Below are 23,260 nucleotides of genomic sequence, written 5' to 3'. Positions count from 1 at the left end.
AGTTAAAAGTCAGTGTAGGTATTGTTGAGGACTTTTTAGAAAAAAAAAATAGATACACGGAAAAAAAATTGCAAATTTTTTTATCAACTTTTTTTTCGCCAAAACTCAATTTCCCGAAATAAATATTTTTTGATTTTCGAGATTTTTTGATATGTTTTAGGGGACAAAAATCCGCAACTTTCGAGCCATACAGATACATGATCAAAAGATCTGCCGCCGAGTTATGATTTTTTGAAAAATAGTGATTTTTGGAAAAAATCAAAGTTTCATGCAAAAACAAGTTTGACATGAATTTGCAATCGAAAAGTACTTTACAGATTTTTTGATAAAGGGCTCCGTTTTCAAGATATAGCCACCGAAAGTTTGATTTTAGCGAAATATTTGCAATTTTTCAATTTATAAAAATAGTGACCATGAGTGACCATTTCTTATTTTTTAAATCAAGACAAGCATTTTTAATGGGCGTAATTTTCAATGTTTGGCCCTTTAAAATTTTAGTCTTGATTTAAAAGTTTTCAAAATATTTTTTTCGAAAAGATCGGAAAATTTTACGAATGTTACATGTATTAACATTGAAAATTTGGACCATAAGTTGCTGAGATATCGTCATTAGAAAATGGTGGGTTATTTTGGTGAGGCTTAGAAAACTTAAATTTGCGTGTTTCTTTTTCTTAAAGCGGCTCTATCTCAGCAACCCGAGGTCCAATCTTCAATGTCTCTTAGACAATTTTATAGCAAATTTTCTGAACTTTAAAAAAAATATTTTAAGAAATGGTCACTCATGGTCACTATTTTTAAAAATTGAAAAATTGAAAATATTTCGCTAAAATCTAACTTTCGGTGGCTATATCTTGAAAACGGAGCCCTTTATCAAAAAATCTGTAAAGTAGTTTTCGATTGCAAATTCAATTTTGCATCAAAAAAATAATATCGAACTTGTTTTTGCATGAAACTTCGATTTTTTTTCCAAAAACCACTATTTTTTCAAAAAATCTTAACTCGGCAGCAGATTTTTTGACCATGTTTCTCTATGGCTCAAAAGTTGCGGATTTTTGTCCCCTAAAACATATAAAAAAATCTCGAAAATCAAAAAACGTGTATTTCGGGAAATTGAGTTTTAGTGAAAAAAAGTTGATAAAAAAATCTGCATATTTTTTTCCGTGTATCTATTTTTATCTCAAAAGTCCTCAACAATACCTACAACTTTGCCCAAGACACCAAATTGATCAGAAAATTCACTCAAAAGTTACAGCTGTTTGAATATTTACATACCATATTTGTATGGACAGCAGCCAAAATTGTATGGAGACTTGTATGGGTGAACCAATGACGCAAAATAGCTTATTTGGTCATAGGAAAGGCCCCTTCATGTATACATATCGACTCAGAACCGGAAACTGAACAAATGTATGTGTGTATGTGTGTGTGTATGTATGTATGTGACCAACAAACTAGCTCATGTTTCTCGGCACTGGCTGAACCGATTTGACCCGAACCTGTTGCATTCGACTTGGTTTAGGGTCCCATAGATCGAGTTTTATGCAGATTAAAGTTTCGATAAGTAGTTAAAAAGTTATGTATAAAAAAGTGTTTTCACATACATCCGGATCTTAATTAAATGTATGTAAACTATGTCCGGGTCCATCATCCGACCCATCGTTAGTTAGGCTTTCAAAAGACCTTTCTAACGAGCCAAAAACATTGACTCAAAATATGGCCAATTAAGTGATATTTATGTACTTTTTTATTCCGGATCTAAAAAAAGATAAAATTTTTGTTCAATTCCATCATATCAGCCATTGTTGGTAATAAGTGAGGAAGGCTCCTACCACATAGGTGGATTAAGTAAGTTTATTTTTCCAAAAATCACTATTTTTTTCAAAAATTTATATCTCGACGGAAGATTTTTTGACCATACTTCTCTATAGCTTAAAAGTTTCGGGTTAATGTCCCCTAAAACATACAAAAAAATGTGAAAATCAAAAAAATATTATTTTTGGAAATTGAATTTTTTGAGAAAAAAATGTTAATAAAAAATCAGCAATTTTTTTCCGTGTACCTATTTTTATCTCAAAAGTCCTCAACAATACCTACAACTTTGCCGAAGACATCAAATTGATCAGAAATTACACTCAAAAGTTACAGCTGTTTGAATATTTACATACCATTTTTGTATGGACAGCTGCCAAAATCGTATGGAGACTTGTATGGGTGAACCAATGACACAAAATAGCTTCTTTGGACACAGGGAAGACCCCCACAATGTTTGAGCCAATTCAAAAAATACAAATAAAATCCATTTCCACATATCAGAAAATAAAAAGGTGTGTTTTTTTGCAAATCAAGTTTTAGTGACAAAAAGTAAAATTAAAAAATACTATTTTTTGCCGTGAATAATTTTTTTCAGTGTAGTCCTTATCCAAAAACACCAAAAAGATCATTTTTTTTCTTCAAAAAATACAGATTTTTGAATTTTCTAATATCATTTTTGTATGGACAGCAGCCAAATTTGTATGGAATATTATATGGACAATCTAATGATGCAAAATGGCTTCTTTGGGCATACGAAAGGCACCAAAAAAGTTTTAGCCGGATTAAAAAATACAAAAAATAAATCGAATGACTGATACCTCGGAGAATTGCTCAATATTCAATCAACCTTTATTTTTTTCCTCCTATTTTTATTTTTTTTTATAAATCAACAAACCAAATACCAGTGTTGTTCATTGGATTCGGATTTTTCGTGCTGTATTGGCGGTGAGGATTTAATGTACGCTTACAAAACAGAAGGAAGGATTCGTGTTGACACCGAAAATTAAAAACACAAATCGGAAGCACGGAAAAATATATAACACAGACAGCAGACAAAAATGAGAAACACCCAAAAACAAGAAAACTCTGTGAAACAAATGATGATGATGAGGACGACGACGGGGTTAAAAAAAAGAAGCTCAGAATATCATTGGGTGGTAATCCTCTTATCGTCGCACTTTGATTTGGGGATCGCTCGTTAAGCTTACCCACCTTCTCCCCTTCCCTCTCTCCCGTGTTTTGTTGGAATCCAGATATTTGTATCGAGTTGGGTTTCTGGTGGATGTTTTTTGGCGTGCTTTGATTCGTTTTATGCTACTTTGGATTGGCCCTTCACCGTAAAAGGTTTAAACTGTCGATGCCTTACCAACTGAAGGGGACTCGTTTTGAGTGGTTTATTTTCATGGACTGCTTCGTTGATCTTGGTTGAAGTGTCCCTTTCATAAGGGTCAACGATACGATGACATGTTTTGAGCATATTTACAAAATGAATAATTTAAATACATGTCGATTACAAAAGCAAAGCAATCCACTTTAACGACCCCCGGGTCTTTTGTGGGCTCTGTTGCAAGTTTCTGCTCATTTCTAGGTGAAGGTTATGTGTGGTGAGTCACCCAAAACCTCTTTTACGCAAATGGGCCGACGTTTTACTTCCCCATCCGATAGAAGGCCAGGAGGATAAGGCGGGAATCGAACCCGCGCCCCATAGCAACTTAGGGATCGGCAGCCGAAGCCGCTAACCACCGCGCCACGAGGCCCTCCTGTCGATTACATTGAATGCAAATTTTACATGGATTGCATAATATATTTTACACTGCGTTTCAGAGTATAATAATTTCATTAAAGCAAATACAGTCAAGACTCGATGATTCGAAGTCCCTACACAAAAAAACAACTTATCTTACTTTAGATCGTTATGATCGAATATTTCGACAAAATATCATTTAAATGATTTGGTAATTTTAGGAAAAATCCTTCACTTAAAAATCAAAAATCGTTTGTTTGAAGTTTGTTAGTAGACCATGGGAACATCAAGCTTCACAAAATCGAGTCTAGACTGTACTTTAGATATAGCTAAATCGCATGGTGCTTTGCTTTCAATTAGCACTTGCCATTAATTTTCATTCAAACCGGGCAGCACTCGTAAATGGTTAGAATTTTCATATAAGTGAATTTAATGTCGGCAATTCGTTCTAAGCAATAAACAACACACTCAAACTCACACACACACCCATTGACACACAAAAATCCGCCATAATTGCACGATGGCACGACGGCGTTGTTGTTCTACCCGCGATTCGACGAAGCTCGTAAAACTTGTCCTACATCCACGCTCGCACACACACAGATACACAAATGGCTTTTTCGACCCTCTCCCCACCCCTCTCACACACATACAAACGACCACCACCACCACCTCAGACACAGACCAGAACATTTATTTTGAAGAGCCACTGCTGTTTTGCACTCATTAAAATTAATTTTCACCTCATTTGTAAGCCCTCGGTGGACAGGCGAGTGTGTGTGTGAATGAGTGTTTTAGAATGAAAAACTATTCACCTTTTATGTTCAATATTGCATGCTGAATAACATTCATTTTAATGATGAAATTTATTTCACTCATTAATCTGATTAGAAGCATTTGTGAATTGAAATAAAAACGTTATTATGTTCGCAGAAGAATAGTAGGGGAAAGTGGGGCAAGTGTAACAAGCTAAGGAAATGCTCGTTATAACCCATTAAAAAGTTAAAAAATCTGTCGGATTTTATTATAATCATCTTATTCTAGGTCTTGACTAAGACTTTGTTTAAGCAAATTTTTAAAAAATCCTGTTTTTTAATGTGAAAAATTGATTTTAAAATTTTTGATTTTCCGTACGTTCTACTCAACTAGTGGGGCAAGACGAGCAACCCGTTGGGGCAAGAGGAACAATGCATGAAAAAATATGGTAATTTGCTAACAATTGAACTGTTATCACTTAGATACATCAGATTAGAATGTATTTTAATGGTTTCTTCCATTTTTAGATTAAATAATAATATTTTACTAAAAATTTTATCGTTTTTACGAAAAAAAATACTACTTCGATGATAAATAGTAAATTTTCATAATATCACTATACTTTGTATGTACAATTTTTTTTAACGATTGGTTTATCAGTTTTTAAGTACTTTCATGTATTTATTTCCCAATAAAATATGTTGTTGCAGCAATTCGTATTTTTTTCCATACTAAAAATCCATATGGTACACTTGCCCCACCTGAACAAGATTTTTTAAAAGCTCTCAACAAAAATAACCAAAAGTTAAATCATACTTTGTAATAGGTGCATGTCATTTGTAGGGACACTACTGATCTAGGAAAAATAGCATTTTGATAAAATGAGCCTTAAAACGAACCCTAAGCCTTATTTTGTACTTTCCAAATATTATAAGAAAACAAAGGTTTCGAAAAAAACTTCATTAAATCTTATGCCCCGTGGCGTTTACGTCATTTTGGCGGTTATGTGGAAGTAGAATCAGCTAATTGCATTGCTAGCAACAATTCCTCATACTGGAAATAATCAAAATTGTACAAATTATGGCCGTAGGAGCGATTGTTCCTCTTGTCCCATATGGTCGTCTTGCCCCACCTTCCCCTACAGGACAAAAGAACGCACCAGTTTTTTTGTTAGCTTTTTTATGCAAAATATTTTTTAAAAAAACACACAAATACCGTAATTTTCTAAAATACACAAAATTTTCAAAATTTGAAATATGAATACCAAACGAAGCAACATTTCAATGTGTTCAAAAAAAAGCTTTAATCAAGTGAAAAAAGCATAAAAACTTTCGCTTCGTTTGATACCCATATTGCATAATTTGAAAATTTGATTAGGCCAATACAAATATTTTTCAAAGTTTTTATCCCTCGGCTCTAGCCAGCGTCGAGGGGGGGGGCAAAAAATTAAAAAAATAATAAAAATGAAATCACAAGCCAAAGTCTCAACATTTGAATGCAAAAAGTGTTTTAAAATGCATTTTACACTAGTTCAGTTGTTTTCCAATCATAAATCTTCAAAAAATGTAAGATTTGACGAAAACAAAAAAAAGTAGCAAAAGAAAACTTTATCGAAAATTTCCAAAAAGTTCAAAGTAACTTTGTAGACATGTTATCCTAGGCCTATATAAGTCATTTTTGTGTATATGGAGCCAATAGTACTCGAGAATAACATTTGAGAAGGGCGTAAGGTATTTAAATATCGTATCAAAAGTGGTCAAAGACAAACTTGTAGGAAATTGGACGGGCTTTCTGATTAAAATACACTGAAACAAAAATACACGCCACTTTTTTGTCATTTTTCAATTTTTAAGTTTAAAAGTTAAATTTGAAGGTGATGTCACGATTTTTTTTCGCTCAAAATTTTTGAGGAAATAGCCTAAAATGTAACTAAAAGACTGTATTGTATTTTGTATTGTGTATTTTTTTCAGTAAGCCCGTCCAATTTCCTACAAGTTTGTCTTTGACCACTTTTTGATACGACGCAACGGCTTCGAGATACAGTAATTTTTAAATTACAGAACACAAAAATATTTAAATACCTTACGCCCTTCTCAAATGTTATTCTCGAGTACTATTTGCTCCATATGCACAAAAATGGCTTATATAGGCCTAGGATAACATGTCTACAAAGTTTCATTGAAATCGGAGAGGGTCGGGTACAAAAGTATCAGAAAAATTCCTGATTTGAGCTGGAATTGCACTTCAATTTAACCCAAACATGCTTAAAATTATTCTAAACGCAGCGGAGTGCATTTTGAATTGATTTCAGCTGATTGCACTTAAATTTCTATTGATGTTTTGATGTTTTTTGAAAAAAAATATTATTTTTACCCCCTGATTTTTCGAGCCATTGAAGGGGGGGGGGAGAGGTGATAAAAACTGTAAATAAAATTGGTACCAACCTTATTTTCGAAAAAAAAACAGTATTATGAGGAAATTTGAGAATTTCCGAAAAATTACGGTAATATGTGAAATTTTTAATATTTTCCAAAAATACGACAATATATGAAAATTTAAGTATTTAAAAAAATCTAATAAAATGAAAAAGCATGCAAAATTTTAAAAAAAGCAATGCAAATTTGCAAAAAAATACTATAATATGTGAAAAATATAGTATTTTCGAAAAAAGATTCGGTAATTTGTGAATTTTTGAAAAAATACGGTAATATATGAAAATTTAAGTATTTTCGTTAAAAAACTCTAATAAAGTGGAAAAGCATGCAAAATTTCGCTTCGCTTCATACCCACCTTGCAAATTATGAAAATTTGAGTACTTTCAAAAAATAGATATTTCGGAAAATTTTAGTATTTTCAAAAAAATAACTCTAATAATGAAAAAAGCAAGAGATATTTCAAAAAAATACGGTTATGTGTGAAAGTTTTAGTATTTTTCGTAAAAATACGGTAATAAGTGAAATTTCAGTATTTTTGAAAAAAATACGGAAAAATGTGAAAATTTTAGTATTTCAAAAAATATTTCCCACATTGCAAATAAAAAAAGTATTTTCTGAAAATACTAGTATTTAAAAAAAACTATCATAATGTGAAAAAGCAAACCAAATTCCGTTTCGTTTAAAATCCATATTGCCATTTTTGAACATATGATTATTTGAAAAATACGGAATTTGTTTAAAATTTTCGGATTTTACGAATTTAACTTCTAATAAAGAGAGAAATCATACAAAATTTCGCTTCGTTTAACACTCTTATTGCAAACCATAAAAATTGGAGTACATTCGAAAAATACGGTATTTTAATTAAAAAATAATTAGATTTTCAAAAAATATATTGTTAGTCAAAGCATTAAAAATTTTACATGATTTTTTTGATTAATCGATTTAAGAAAGATTTAAAAAATGAGTTATCGTTTAATATTTTCTTTCAAAATCGAATTCAATTTATTTTTGGTCGATCTCAGACATGCTAAATATGATTTTAAACTTAGGTTAATGCATTTCAATTTGTTTTTAATTGGTTAGACTTATATTTCCATTAAAATTTGGAAGTTTTTTGAAAAAAAAACAATTGTTTTTGCCGGAGGTCTTTTTTGTTAAACTCTTTCAGCTAAAACTTGTTTCTTCTTTTACAACCACTAGATCATTTTGTACATTTTTGTGTCCTTCTAGACAATTGTAGAGCTTGTTAAAATGAACACTTTTATTCTTGAAAAACAAATGTTGGTCAATTCTTTCAAAAGTTATGGGCAAAACCCGATTTAAAAATGCTCTTTTTCAAATTAAGATAACACCCAAACCCCCATGGTTGACACCAACTGTTGTCAAACGAACGGGGTCACTTTTTAGTTTGACACCCTTTTTACATGGAGTTCACACATAATATCAAACGTTTGTTTTGATAGTGTGCGTGAGCGCCGTGTAAAAAGTGACAGTTTTTATGCCAAATGACTTCTTTGATCGAATAAAAAATACCTTAAAAATCTAACAATCGATTTGAAACTAATCAAATGATTCAATTTGAAAGGTGAATTAAATATAATGATTTTTTTATTTGATTTTCTATCAAATCCTACAATACAATCAACAAGGAAGTCGAAGTTTTGCACAATTGGTTGATGAAACTCATTTAAATATGTCAACTGTGAAGTTAATTTCTCTCTCTAACAACATTGTTGTTATTGAGGACGTCATCCTTTATCAATTCCATTATAAAAACAGTCTAACTCAAGGTCAAACTTCGTTTTGAAGCATTTTTTATTCAATATTTTTAAGAATGAATCAATTTTTTTTTATTAAAGGTACAAAAATGTTTGTAACATGAATCTCGGTTTACCGGTCTCGGTAGAAACTGTTAGACTAAAAGCACAAGAACGGTCCATAGCTGTGCTAGTTTGCCCAATGTTAAATTTATCTTCATCGTACAATTTTTAAAGATGGTATTTTTTGGCTTGAATTTTTTTTTCTTATAAAAGGAAATGGCTGTTTTTTTAACATTTCATTTAAACATTTTTGTTATCCCTCCTCTCAAAAATAAAACACAAAAATAAATCAAAAACAGTTCTTCCCCGATTTGGCACGCATATTCAACCGACGTTATGGTTTGCTTGTTCAACATTTTTGGACGAGTGCCAACCACTTCCGCTTGCTGGGTACTGGAAAGTCCCATCAAAATTCCTCTCATTTGTATCAATTAAACTGAATTTAGCACGAGTTAAGCCAGCCAGATTATATACACATAGAAACCTCAAATGACCCCCTTCCAACCACCCCGTTTAAGAGGTGAGGAAATTTTCCCCTGAACAATGGTTATTCAATTCTTTGTGAAGAAATCTGATTAAAAACTTTCTCTCTCCGTTTCGTTCCCGTCAGCCAGTTAAGAAACAAGGCACATTTTCTTAAGCAAATTTCAAGACCAAACCATTCTTCCGTGGTCATCCGTCTTGGCGCGGGTAGTCCGGTGGAGAAGTACAGTCAGTTGCTTGATAAATGTTTCTTTTTCTCTAATAAACAACATTGACCTCACATTTGACTTTTATTGTACAATATTTTTAAACAACTTTTAACCAACAATAATTCAGTCATGTTTAAATGTCTACAAAGTATAGTCCAAGAAAAGACGAGCAAAAACCTGAGGAAATGAGGCGAGCGAAAATCGTTAATGAAAATTGTTTCCAACTCCAGGGCCGGCCGAAACGTACGTATGAACTGTTCGGGGCTCTTCCCGGGGACGCCAGGCTGACATAAATGAGAAAACTTTTGCACAGCCAACCCCGACGGACGGTTCGTTTCGAAGCTGATAACGCAGCTGACTCCAGCGCTGGAACCAGTTCGCTCTGACAGTGTGAGAAAAAGAGAAAAGATTGTGCACTCCGGTTCGGTTCACCTTAGCCATCCATCCATCAGAGTGGCAGAGGGTGTTGGAGAAAGTTTGTTTCTAGAGAAGAACTTGCAGATATTGGGAATTGTTTTTTTTATCTAGGTGTGACGGCTTGCGGATATTTGCTAATTATTTGCTGCTAAAAATAACATTCTGTACACGCTAATCTTTTTTTAAAAGTTTCATAGGGAATGAGTTGGGCTACAATGATTTTTTCATTAGGTTTGACCAACTGTCACTTTTTACACGGTGCTCACGCACACTATCAATACAAACGTTTGGTAGTGTGTGTGAACTCCACGTGAAAGGGGTGTCAAACTAAAAAGTGAATCCAATCCATTCAAACCATCGGGTATAAATATATGAAATAGCAAAATTTAAATACTCTTTAGTATAACTTATGTTAGTTAACGTTTCAAAATAGTAAAATTGCTTAAAATAATAAAGGCAAGTTACCTGCAATGGATTTCAGTATCATTTTCTCCAAAGCAACCTATGCACATGAATGAGACATTTCCAAACATAATTAAGCGTTTGATCCGATGTGACTAAGATGGAACATTACTCGATACCAAAAAATAATTAAAAAATAAAGGCTATTTTGAGTTGTGCAACTAATTAAAGAAGATTCAGTGCAAAAAATCTAATTAAATTCCATATTTTTAGCACCAGGAGTGCTCAACATGTTTGAATGGCGGGCCAAATTTGAAGCTCACATGAGCTTGCGGGCCGAACAAGATTTTTTTTAAATTGAAAAAAAATCACTCCGTAAAACTGAAACAAAAATCAACTAGCGCTTGAAGTTTTTTGAAATCTCTAGTATTTTCCGAACATTTCCGTCATTTTGATATAAGAAAACACAAAAAATATGTTTTCAACACATTAAAGCTTTCAATCAGTTGGTTAAATTTTATTAAAATCATAAAATAAAACAAAAAAACAAAACAAATATGTTTCATCTGCATTTAACTGCAATTTTCGCGCCTCAAAATCAATAAATCAATACAATATTTTTGAATGAATTCAATCCTTTTGCTTACAAGTGAGCAATTTTCTACGAAATCGGTCTTTTTTCTTTAATTTTATTTTTTATTTATTTTTTAATCCGGCTGAAACTTATTTGGTGCCTTCGGTATGCCTAAGGCTGCCAACTGTACGGATTTTTTCCTTACCGTACGGATTTTCGACCCTCTCCGCGGATTTTAAACAGGCCGGATTTTTTGTACGGATTTTTCGCATAATACGGATTTGTACGGAATTTTTAAAAACTTTTTAAAAAATGCATTGCTTTTTGATTGGGTCAAAGCTTTTGCTCATTAGACATTTTTATTTAACTGTCAGTTTAATTTTAAAGAGATAACTGGCATAATTTTCCGGGTTTTCCTCAGTTCAAACTTGATTGTCAATAATTGTTCTTTTCAAATTCCTTACAAAACATATTTATCAAATAAAAGATCAAAAGGCTTTCTAAAGCATGTGAAAACCTTGTGCTTGTATTTTTATTACCTTTCCAATAAAGCTCTAGAAATGTTTTCGTGAAAACACTGACAACGATATTGTTCGTAAAACAAATTTGATATTTCGTAAACTTTTAAACGTTTAACAAAAATATTTCTATTTCTAAATTCCAAATTTGTCTAAATAATTCCTTGACATTTTTTGTTATACCATGGTGTCATGTCGGTAAAGTATACGGATTTTTGCTCAGCAAGAGTTGGTAGCCTTAGGTATGCCCAAAGAAGCCATTTTGCATCATTAGTTTGTCCATATAATTTTCCATACAAATTTGGCAGCTGTCCATACAAAAATGATGTATAAAAATTAAAAAATCTGCATCTTTTGAAGGAATTTTTTGATCGATTTGGTGTCTTCGGCAAAGTTGTAGGTATGGATAAAGACTACGCTGAAAAAAATGATACACGGTAATTTTTTTTTGTTGATTCTTAATTTCACTTTTTGTCAGTAAAACTTGATTTGCCAAATCACTATTTTGATTTTTTTTCATTTTCTGATATGTTTTAGGGGACATAAAATACCAACTCTTCAAAAATTTCCAGAGTGGGCAAAAAATACAAAAAAATCGAATGAATAAGATGGTTTTATGATTTTAGCTTAACAATTAAAAATATTTACCACAAAAAAAAATAATCAAATTCAAGTTGGAACCTTTTTTCAAATATTCTACCAATGTGACAAAATAAAACAGAATCATAAGTTTACGCTGGCCATAATCGTTGGAATGAGGCTTTAACTTTCTATTATTTTCTCATCAACTTAATTGTTGGTTTAAATTGTTTGATAAAAATCTTTTGGTGTGTTAAATATTTTATGAAAATCTGGTCAAATGCATCCAATATTGAGAAGGATGTCTAATGTCTTAAATAGGCTTTTTCATGAAATAGTGAAAGGGACCTTATATTTAAAAAACGTTAGTAAGGAAAAATTGAGTACCGTAAACTGGGGTCAATCGGGACACATGGGGCGAATTGGGACAGCAGTTTTAATCATGTTTTTTCTGGTTGGTATCGGATTGAACAGACTCAGACCAACAAAATGTGTAAATCCGTTTCCAAATTTAAAAGCTTTTAGTGCTCCAAAAAATACTGTCCCTCTTCAGACTGTTGTTCCAATTTACCCCAGATTACGGTAACTTTATTAGAAAAACCCGTCAGCAGTGGTGCGATGATGATGATGGCCGTTGTCAGTAACATGGACTGCCTCTCACAATCCGCTTGCTCCAGGGGATGCTAAAGGCCGCCATCTTGGGTGATTGAGATTGATAACGCACGCAAACTGCGCACAGTGAAAACAAAATTATAACAAAAATTGAATTATTAATTAAAAAAAATAATTCAATTTTTGTTATAACAATTACTGTAGTAGAAATCAAATTACACAGTAGTTAAGTTTAACGTTTCATGTGATAAAAGTACAACTTCAAATGAGGTCATCGGCCTAATGTGTGCTTAATAATTCCAACTTTAGTGGTTTATTTTGTAAATAAATTGATAAAAATCACCTTAAAAACAAACATCAACTTTTAAACGTACATTGCGGTAAAATTTTACATAAAAACAATAATTGCTTTATTTTCATTTTATGCCTGGAGTTTTTGTACTTTTTTTTACAGTGCGCAATTGCTTTGTTTTGGTTCCGTAACGAACAGCTGCTGGTGCCGAAGTCAGCCCTCTGTCACTGCCGCAATGTTTATGAAACCAAAATAATCGTTGACGAACATCAAGAAAACAAAGAAGAAAACAAAAGTGCCTGCTGTCAGATTTTGAAAAAAAAAACAAAGTGCACAGACATTTCTTGAATTGTGTACTTTTTACATGTTAAACTATCTGCATGGCCAGGGCCATTGAAATTATGTTCCTTCCGCGTAGATTCCAAGGTTTCCTCAATCTTCAATTCCTCGGTTGATTCGGGGTTTTCCTTTAAACTAGCAGATCGTTCATTGCTTTTATGTAAGGTTACTTACTCCACGCATCAGAGCAGCTTTATGTCGGATTCTTGCTCCAAACAACAAGCACCAGTTCCGGTTTCGGTCTTCGGAAGAGGTAAACTTCCGCCGGTCCGGCTGCTCGTTCCGCCACTTCCCGTTTCCAGCTGCTCGTCCCGCCACTTCTTGTTTCCGGCATCTACACACATGTTTCATGTCCGGAAATATGACCAAGATAAACGTGACCACTTGTGTCGAAATTTTCAACAGTTTTCAACACAAAAATATTTTTTTATTAAACTCTTTCGCATTCGCCATTTCCTAATTTTGATGTAAACAATCAGACCACACCAATACTTCTTCATCCAAAACATTGTTTATGGTGGGCTCTTCACACATACTAATGCGTGGGCTCTTCGAGGTTTTGGTGACTGTCAAACGTTCTACACTCAAACCCCGATGGTTTGACACCAATTGTTGTCAAACGAACGGGGTCACTTTTTAGTTTGACACCCTTTTTACACGGAGTTCACACACACTACCAAACGTTTGTTTTGATAGTGTGCATGAGCGCTGTGTAAAAAGTGACAGTTCGTCACTTTTTAGTTTGACTTTGACCAACCAACGGGGTACAAACTAAAAAAGTGTCAAACGAAAAAGTGACCAACCACCGGGGGTCGAGTGTATTCATTTACAGTGGTGTCAAAGGGCTGGCCAAAGTTGATAGCTTGTGTTGGCTGCTGGCGAGCTGCCTGTAGTGAGATATAGATGTCGCCCCCCTGGCTTGCTCTCTTCTTTTCCTACCAACTCTCGCACCAATACAGTATCACTTCTTAGTATTTGTGTGATACGTCTCGCTGCGGGTTTTCAGAGCGAAAAATTATTGCGAAGCCAACTTTTTGTCAATCAAAACACGACAAATAACAGAGAAACTATTCACGTCACCGCGAAATCTGTGAACGACCGACAGGTTCCCTTTGTTGCGAAGACTTTAAAACACTTTTTTAAACCGGAACGCACACGGAACACTCGAAAAATAGGACCGAAGCAAGCACGCCGAGCAAAAACGAACCGCACAGCTCGACGTACAAATCTGGAGTTTTTTTTGAAAAGGTCCTATAAACCAAATTTTCAATTTTTGCTTTTTGGGTGTTTTTAGAACCGCCTTGAGTCAGGGGTATTCAAAAACACCCAAAAAGCAAAAAAATAAAATTTGGTTTATGGGACCTTTAAAAAAACTCCAGAAATACACTAATCGCTTGGGATTCCCGACTTTCTGACAAAAAATCACAAACTTTGGACTTGTACGTTTGTCAAACGCGTTCTGACCTGAAATCCCTTTCCCCTTTGTCGCACTTACAACAATTTTCAGGGTGTGTCAAGATAACACGACAAGATTGAAACTTCCTGGGGATCTGTGAAGATCAAAAGGTGAGGCATTGAGAGCTGCATTAACCGGCGTTCTTAACTCGAGTTGGGCCAAAATACACGTGCGACAACACGGAGAAAAACCCGATTTAATCCCACCTGGAGTGAGATAGAGCATTTCTTACTAAAGAATATAACAATGATAGAACTTCTTTCAATTCATAACATCGACTTTGTTTATTTATAACGTCAGCACAAAAGAATATGACAAAAGCAAAGTATTATAAATTATATGTTTTCCAAAAGAAATAAAAAACGCAATTTTCACCAAAAGAATATGTTTAACCGTACATATTCTTAATCAAACAAGCGTTTATGACAAACGCTAGCATAGCAAGCTTTCCATGCACCTGTGACAACGCACACCGCGGTTTTGGTTTTCTAGCTTCGGTACGAGCCCTTTTGTGTGTTGGTATTTTGGTTCATCGTACCATCTTACCGAACAAAGCAAGCACAAAGAACATTCGAGTTCCAAGTGAACAGCGTGTGCCGCTCTGTGCAGGGAAGATAGCCATTCAGCTTCTACGAAAGTGACAGAGTCAGAAATAGCTATTTTTACAACCGCACCACTACACACTCAATCGCGAGTACCTTAGGAAGAAAACAGGGCTGAGCTGTACGATTTTGAACTAGCGCCAATGTTCCCGTTGAGGGCGCTTCTCCTCGTAGGGCGCCTTTATTTGCACAAGGGGCGTCAAGTGCAGAGGGAGGGGGGGCGGGGCTTGTTCTCCCTAACACCTAAACTCTCAATCACGAGCTTGGGAGTTTAGGTGTTAATATGAACGAATCGGTTAAAATCCATCGCATTGCAATTATCTTGCCATAATGAAAATCTTACTTAAATAAAAATCTAGCATTTTTTTAAACAACATTGAAAATTGTATCAAGTTTAAATTAATGTACCATCAGTTTGTGTCACTGTGAGTCAAAAAACGATAGACTTCTCATAACTTCTTAAGAACAAAACCCATTTAAATGGTTGCGAAAAACTTTTAACGAAGGATTGTTCTCAGATGGTTGAGCAACATTTTCCAAAAATATGTTGGAATTTGAAGAATCGTTTAAAAATTGAAACTAAAATAATGCTCAAATATAAAGAAAGGATCAAGACAAGTCACTCAGCAGTGTTACTTTTTCAAAATAATCGTATTGACATGCTACAATATTGGAAGTGGATATTTTTATACTTTGAGGTACTTTTGACCCATTTCAAAGGGAATATTGAAAAAAATTAATTTATTGAAAAATCATCCACAGGTTTTGTTCTAAGAATGTGACATTTTCAGAAAACGTTTTTTGAGTTGTCTCCTACAAAACCCTTTAAACAGAATTTAGTTTCATTGAAAAGACTGAGGAATTGCTAAGTCCATAAAAAATCATTTTGAACTAATTTAAGGAGTTAATTTTTAATGATTTGGCAATAAATAGCCACTCCAGCCACAATAAATTTAATTATCGCAGCGAACAAAAAATTTTTACTTCTAACTCAGACCGGACCCTGATATACCATTACACCGGTCATTGTATGCTAGCGATGCATAAAACGAACAGCGACCCAGCAACGTAGCAACATCTAGAAAGAGGAAAGAATCATCAAAACGGAACACGTTTCTCTTGGGCCCTGCTGAGGGCGCCCAATTGCACCCTGTTCAATAAACTTACGAAATCACGAAAAAATTGAATCTACTTTTAAGCGATTTTAGGAGTAAACGGGAAACAAATTGATTGTAGCCGGATGTCACAAAAGTTTTTGCATATACATTGGACAGATATGCAAAACGGACAGGGCAAAAGAAACTGAAAAGCTACGATATCTTACATGTTGTAGGAAACATCGGTAGACAAGCTACTACAAACGAGTAGAAGTCGAGCCAAAACCTAATGCGCCAGCATTCTCGCGCCAGTATTCGAAGCTCAACTTGGCAACTTGTTGACTTGGCGACGAAGCGTCGAAACTCAATGTAGTGTGAATTTTTGGCGATTTTTCCGATTAAAATTCATGCTGTATCGTCTTATTTACGAAGATGAAAATGACGTCCAGCCTTAAAGTGAAACCTATACCTTTCTTTAGTAAGAAAGGCAAAAAGAAAATCGTTCTAAAAATTGATCGGGATTGCCGATAGATGTCAAATTTGTTTCAGATGCTCACTGATGGTCTGTACTATGAATGTGAAAAGAAATTTCGGATAAAATCGGAAATAAAAAGTGTTGGCAAAGGTCACCAGGTGGGCTTTTACCTTTTTTTAGGGATTTTTTTCTTTTGGTAGGTTAATCAAACGGCTCTAACTCCAGAACCAGATTATGGATCTGGATGAAAATTTGGGAGGTTGTAGAGCTCGAAAAATGCAATTTTTGAGATAAATAAAAGAAAAGAAAATGAAAAATTTTGACCATATTTTCATTTGAAAACTGTGTATTTTGTTGAAAAGTCTGGCCGCATCCGAAAACAGATGGATATTTCGAAATTCGGTCTCAAAATGACCCTTGTTCAGCACACCAGCTTTCAAATGCACTTGGAACAATCAAAATCGAAAATAGGGGAGCCGAGGATTACGCGACACAAAATTTGGCAAAAAATTTACCACACACGGACATCACTCGAACTCCACGGAATTTATTTTCTCAAAATTCGAGGGTTGGAGATAGGCGAGTTCTGTCAAGGTGAATCGATAGAGCGTCTAAAATCGATGCAGTGTGATTTTTTGACGATTTTTCCGAAGAAAATTCATGCTGAATCGACATATTTACGAAGATGAAAATGACGTCCAGCCTTAAAGTAAAACCTATACCTTTCTTTAGTAAGAAAGGCAAAAAGTAAATCGCTCTAAAAATTGATCCGGATTGCCGATAGATGTCAAATTTGTTTCAGATGCTCACTCATGGTCTGTACTATGGATGTAGAAAGAAATTTCGGATAAAATTGGAAATGAAGAGTGTTGGCAAAGGTCACCAGGTGGGCTTTTACCTTTTTTTAGGGATTTTTTTCCTTTTGGTAGGTTAATCAAACGGCTCTAACTCCAGAACCAGATTATGGATCTGGATGAAAATTTGGGAGGTTGTAGAGCTCGAAAAATGCAATTTTTGAGATAAATAAAAGAAAAGAAAATGAAAAATTTTGACCATATTTTCATTTGAAAACTGTGTATTTTGTTGAAAAGTCTGGCCGCATCCGAAAACAGATGGATATTTCGAAATTCGGTCTCAAAATGACCCTTGTTCAGCACACCAGCTTTCAAATGCACTTGGAACAATCAAAATCGAAAATAGGGGAGCCGAGGATTACGCGACACAAAATTTGGCAAAAAATTTACCACACACGGACATCACTCGAACTCCACGGAATTTATTTTCTCAAAATTCGAGGGTTGGAGATGGACGAGTTCTGTCAAGGTGAATCGATAGAGCGTCTAAAATCGATGCAGTGTGAATTTTTGGCGATTTTTCCGTTTAAAATTCATGCTGTATCGTCTTATTTACGAAGATGAAAATGACGTCCAGCCTTAAAGTAAAACCTATACCTTTCTTTAGTAAGAAAGGCAAAAAGAGTTCCCAAAATCGTGAACAAGCGTTCATGAAAATGGGAACCAAGAACAAAGTGTTCAAATCCCATGGTACGATTTTGAAAAACGTACCATGGCAACAAAGTGTTCAATGTTCGTGGTTCCCATTTTCATGAACACTTGTTCACGATTTTGGGAACTCTTTTTTCTCCGTGAAGATAGCACGATAGTGACGAAATGCTAACAGGCTCAGAAGTTTGTACCAAAACTACTTGGCCTATGCAAACCTTTATGGTTTCTCCATAATATTAGTAGATATAACACAATTCACAATTCCATTTTTATTTCGTATCAGAAAAATAAGTGAGCATGAGCATGGTTGACTTCACATCAGAAAAATAAGTGATTTTTTAAGTAATGTCAATATTGCCTCCACCGTTCACATTACCCCAAACTCCCCTGGTCATTGTTCTTTTTGCAATAAATTGCCATGTTTGCTTTAAAGTTTTAAACTTAGGTGTTGTAAAATTTTAATGTTTTACTTCAAAAAAGTCACTTATATTTAGGCACTATTTCAGAATTAAACATAAATACATAAATCTTATAATGATTTTGGTTTGTCTGAGACCTGAGAATCAAAAATATTGTCATGCCATTTTCGATTTATTTTTGAGGTTAAATTTAGAAAGCTAAGTTGAAGTTTTAATTAATTAATCTATTTCTATTTTTAACACACAGAATAATTTCGAAAACCATCATACATCCTTCACAATAGCCGACTTTTGTCTTGTAATCAAAGTTCTGTTAAAAAAACACAACAAAAAAATCCAAAAACAATGCGTCAAATTGGTACGTGCAACGTAATGATTAGATTTTAGAATTGTAACTTCTATTTTTTCCACCTTAAAATTTTTAATGTCACTAAAACGTTGTAACCAATCTACACATGATAAATGACTCATTGGTCAATGTGGTCAAGATGCGTGCGTGCTTTTTTTCTGTTATAAACTGTGGTTAATAACAATGAATCACATCCTTAGAAAATAAAGCTTACTCGTTTTATTCTCAGACAGATTACGGCGATGGCCTCGGTAATCATTTTAAGTAGTTTGTTTAGAATTCCATTGGATAAACCATTAAAAAAATATGATCGATAATAATGTTCACCTACTTTAAAACTAGTTTCAGAACATTGAATTAATATGTTAAAAAAAAAAACAAAACTAAAGCAGTCGAGAACAGAACACTGATAAAGTCTGCAAGTAATAGACGAAATACGTATCTGTCAAGATATTAAAAATATATAGCGGAATTAAAAGGAACAACTCGTCTCTTTGTATTCACAGTAATGCATTCTGCTAAAACGCTCAACCAAACCACAACTAAAGCACATTACTCTAGAATTGGAAACCAGTTACTGTATTTTTTTTACACTAGCTATACAATACTTGTTTGGTTTTAATCTTTGGCAGTAAATCTCGTAATCTCAATCATTTTTCTCGTTTTTCCACATCTCTGTTTAGCAGTTATTGTTTGAATCTCAGTTTTTTGTAATTTTTGTAAATCACAACAATATCAAACATTCTGCGTCACCTGCCGGTATTGTTTGATTTTCTGGCAAGAACCACAGCAAGAGAACGCCAAAACCCGGTGCCACCACTTTGGCGTTTGCTGGACTCCCCCTCGGAGTGTGTTTGGCGGCTTACTTTTGAAGATTTTTCGAACTCCGAACGTCAGCAGCAAAGTCAGCACGATGCCCGCGTACACGCTGAAGATATACTTCAGCACCATGTAACTGGCCTTTTTCTCCTCCTCCATGTGTATCACCAAAGCGTACGGGAAAATGAAGGAAATGATGAGAACTTTGCACTCCTGAAATGTAGAAATAGAACTGTTGGCTTTCTTTTAAAAATAGTTTAAGTTGTTAACTTACAAAACAAATTCCAAACAAAAGCAGCACAGCTGCAAAGAACAAAACATAGTACAAGCTCATGTTGTAATCTTTAGCCCAGTCTAAAAAAAACAAGAAAATTATTTAAAAAATACTCAAAACGTCCACCAAGTACCCCGTTATTACCCTTCCCAAACAGCGCCGAAACCGCGCCTTCAGTCAACTTGTCCGCGATAATCGCGCCGCAGTAGTTGAGCGAAGTGGTGGCGACCACGTAACCGTTGGTTTTCACGAAAGATTTGAAGATCCGCTTTGCTTTCACCCCAGGTGGCTCTTTGGGGCGCACGTGTCCGCCCACATTTGGAGCTGTTACCTTCGCCATTTTTGGACGGATCAATTTCCACGCACAACCTTCTCGCTGGACTTTAAATTAACTAATGCACTCATTGAACGGAGGAGTGATATTTGTAGTTTTTGTTTAACTTCGCTGGGGTATTTACTAGGTGTTTCATGGTTCAACGGACTGACCGCACAAAGTTACAACAATGATGCAGTGAGTCAGCCACTTATGCTGCAGGTCAAAACAGCGAACCTTATCGCGAGCGATGTGACTCGGGCAATCTCTTATGTAACAGAAGCAGAGTTCTGTTGCGAGAACATTTAAAAGTGATGAGTTGTTTAGTCCAATCAGTCGTAAGATAACTCATTTCATTCGAGGAACGTTTTGGTTGAATCTAGTTTATACTTTATACCTAGGTCACTAACAAAATGACCACTTTCCGTTATGAGTCATAAGAGATAACTTCAGACGCTTTTAGAATCCCGACTAGACAGGGAATCCAGTTTATGTTGATTCATTATATTTGGATAGCTTGAACGCATTGTAGAAAGCAATGTTAGGGTGTCTCATTTTGAGGTCATGTAGTTGAGGTACACAGAAAAAAAATATGTAAATTTGGAAGCTGTAATTTTGAAAGGTTGAATATTACCTCTTTTATGATGTAATTTCACCTCAATTTAGACTGAAAAAGTGACATTTAATCAGAAAAGTGATGAAATTACACATTTCCAGAGGTAAAATTACACCTTTTTGCCTTTCTTACAAAAGAAAGGTTTAAGGTTTGCTTTTGGAAAAACGCTTTTTTCAGAAATCTTAAAAAATTCGTGCACGGCGAGGATTCGTCCCAGGAAAAAATCCTATTACTAAATTGAAGGTTTAGATGTGCCCTTTCGATTGAATTTTCGCCCGAAACCCGGAACTCAAAGTCTGATTTTTGAGAGCTCTTTTTCTGAAATACATGGCCGATGTCTGTATCCGCTCTTAAAAATTTGTGTCTTCCATCACTGGAAAACCGCTCGTAAAACCCACAATTTTTAAAAGCCAGATCTGTAGCCGTGGGGTCGGAGACGAACATTTTATTTTTCGATTAACAATTTTCGACCAGTAAATGTGGTCAAAGCCATTTTTAGAGGTATTTTTTGGACTATTTTACAGATAACACTATCAAATTTAAAGAATTCAGTTTCAAACAAAAAGCCATTCGAAAACATGCGCCATAAACTGTTTGGGCCCAAAATTTGAAGCTTTTCCAAAATGTATTTCCAGAGATATAGCGATTTTAGTGTTTTTCGCAGTGATCCCCGTGCACCGCGTTCAACCGCGTTCTCTGTTTCTGTACTCGATCAAACACCAGCACCGCGTGTGCACGCGTACAAGCAAACCTAAACTCTGCCGTGTACAGTCTGTACGCGCACACGAACCTCGAGTTTAAAACCGAACCTTGCACCCCGGGTACAAACCCCGTGCAAGCCGAAGACGCAGAAAAGAGACAAAAATAGTTCCCTCACGCTCCCTCTGCTGTAAAGCGGTGTTTCATTCTCCGCTGCAGTCACACTACAGTGTTTGCCACAGAGAGAGTGAGAAGCAGTCATTTTTTCGTCTCTTTACACGCTCTTCGCTCGTACGGCGTTGTGCCCGAGGTGTGCACCCCGTGTTTACACCGCGTGTAAACTTGAGTGCGCCGTGCGGGGAGAACTCGAACATGGCAGCCTGGTGTGTTTGAGGTTCATCTGCACTGAAAACTTGTACGGCGTGTACGGCGTGCGCGCGTTTCGGGAAGACTGGTTTTTCGTCTTATTTTTACCCTTTTTTCCAATTAAATTTTTGGATTTATACAAAATCATATACTGAACATCAAATTCGAAGTCCCGGCTCGTTCTCGCTCGAAAGCTCGACAAGTCGTCAAGTCGAAGATTTAACGCCAGCGCTTTAACGCCAGCGCTTTAACGCCAGCGCTTTAACGCCAGCGCTTTAACGCCAGCGCTTTAACGCCAGCGCTTTAACGCCAGCGCTTTAACGCCAGCGCTTTAACGCCAGCGCTTTAACGCCAGCGCTTTAACGCCAGCGCTTTAACGCCAGCGCTTTAACGCCAGCGCTTTAACGCCAGCGCTTTAACGCCAGCGCTTTAACGCCAGCGCTTTAACGCCAGCGCTTTAACGCCAGCGCTTTAACGCCAGCGCTTTAACGCCAGCGCTTTAACGCCAGCGCTTTAACGCCAGCGCTTTAACGCCAGCGCTTTAACGCCAGCGCTTTAACGCCAGCGCTTTAACGCCAGCGCTTTAACGCCAGCGCTTTAACGCCAGCGCTTTAACGCCAGCGCTTTAACGCCAGCGCTTTAACGCCAGCGCTTTAACGCCAGCGCTTTAACGCCAGCGCTTTAACGCCAGCGCTTTAACGCCAGCGCTTTAACGCCAGCGCTTTAACGCCAGCGCTTTAACGCCAGCGCTTTAACGCCAGCGCTTTTACGCTTGCGCGTTTTACGCTGCGCGTGAAAGTGTTCTTTCTGGCTTCTCATAATTGATCGACAAAGTGCAATAGCGATACATATTTTTTTTAAGTTAATCATAGGCTAACATTATAGACTGAGTACCCTTTTTTTTAATAATGTCAATCCAATATGTTTTTCTTAATTAAATTTAAATGTCTTGTGACAAATAATGTACTTCTGAAATAAAAAAAATGGTATTTGAGGTTTAGCCTTAAAAGATTCGAAGCTTTAAGTAAAATTCTTACTGGATGGTATCATTATGTTTTTGAAAAAATAATTGCACCAATATATTTCTCGGAGTTTCATCATTTTGTAAGAAAGGCTCTATTTCACCTCTGGTGATATTAAATCGGGTTTTTACTGACATAAAAGATGTACCCCTTCCCAGATGTAATATACCCATGATTTTTTTTTCTGTGAACACTAATGAAAATAAATTACAAATGAAATTCCCTAAAGTTGCTACACATCTCCTTCACAGCA

At 35.4% G+C, this 23,260-nt stretch overlaps 2 protein-coding genes across 2 annotated transcripts in view; both read right to left on the bottom strand.

Moving 5' to 3' along the window:
* Positions 1 to 13,339, bottom strand: part of LOC128093836 (UPF0746 protein DDB_G0281095-like) — a 34,633-nt gene extending 21,294 nt beyond the window's left edge. The window contains exon 1 of the mRNA XM_052711668.1: positions 13,206 to 13,339. Coding sequence (XP_052567628.1) covers positions 13,206 to 13,339 — 134 coding nt within the window. The remainder of the gene's footprint in view (positions 1 to 13,205) is intronic.
* A 6,158-nt stretch (positions 13,340 to 19,497) lies between these two features.
* On the bottom strand, positions 19,498 to 20,653 carry LOC120418097 (uncharacterized). Its single transcript, XM_039580365.2, has 3 exons — positions 20,136 to 20,653; positions 19,992 to 20,071; positions 19,498 to 19,930 (listed from the first exon to the last, which is right to left on the bottom strand). Exons 1-3 carry the CDS (start codon positions 20,329 to 20,331, stop codon positions 19,634 to 19,636), a joined length of 573 nt encoding a protein of 190 aa, XP_039436299.1. The 5' UTR covers positions 20,332 to 20,653; the 3' UTR covers positions 19,498 to 19,633.
* Between the last annotated feature and the right edge of the window lie 2,607 nt (positions 20,654 to 23,260).

Source organism: Culex pipiens, chromosome 1, assembly GCF_016801865.2.
Source record: "Culex pipiens pallens isolate TS chromosome 1, TS_CPP_V2, whole genome shotgun sequence".
In the NCBI taxonomy this organism is placed as follows: domain Eukaryota; kingdom Metazoa; phylum Arthropoda; class Insecta; order Diptera; family Culicidae; genus Culex; species Culex pipiens.
This window is presented reverse-complemented; position numbering and strand designations above follow the sequence as displayed.

Bases quoted from the DNA above. Each gene is read 5' to 3' on its own strand.
- LOC120418097 (XM_039580365.2), bottom strand. From the start codon at position 20,331: ATGGCGAAGGTAACAGCTCCAAATGTGGGCGGACACGTGCGCCCCAAA. The intron at 20,072-20,135 runs GTAATAACGGGG...TGTTTTTTTTAG, and splicing joins TTCGGCGCTGTTTGGGAAGG to ACTGGGCTAAAGATTACAAC. The intron at 19,931-19,991 runs GTAAGTTAACAA...TCTACATTTCAG, and splicing joins TTTTGTTTGGAATTTGTTTT to GAGTGCAAAGTTCTCATCAT.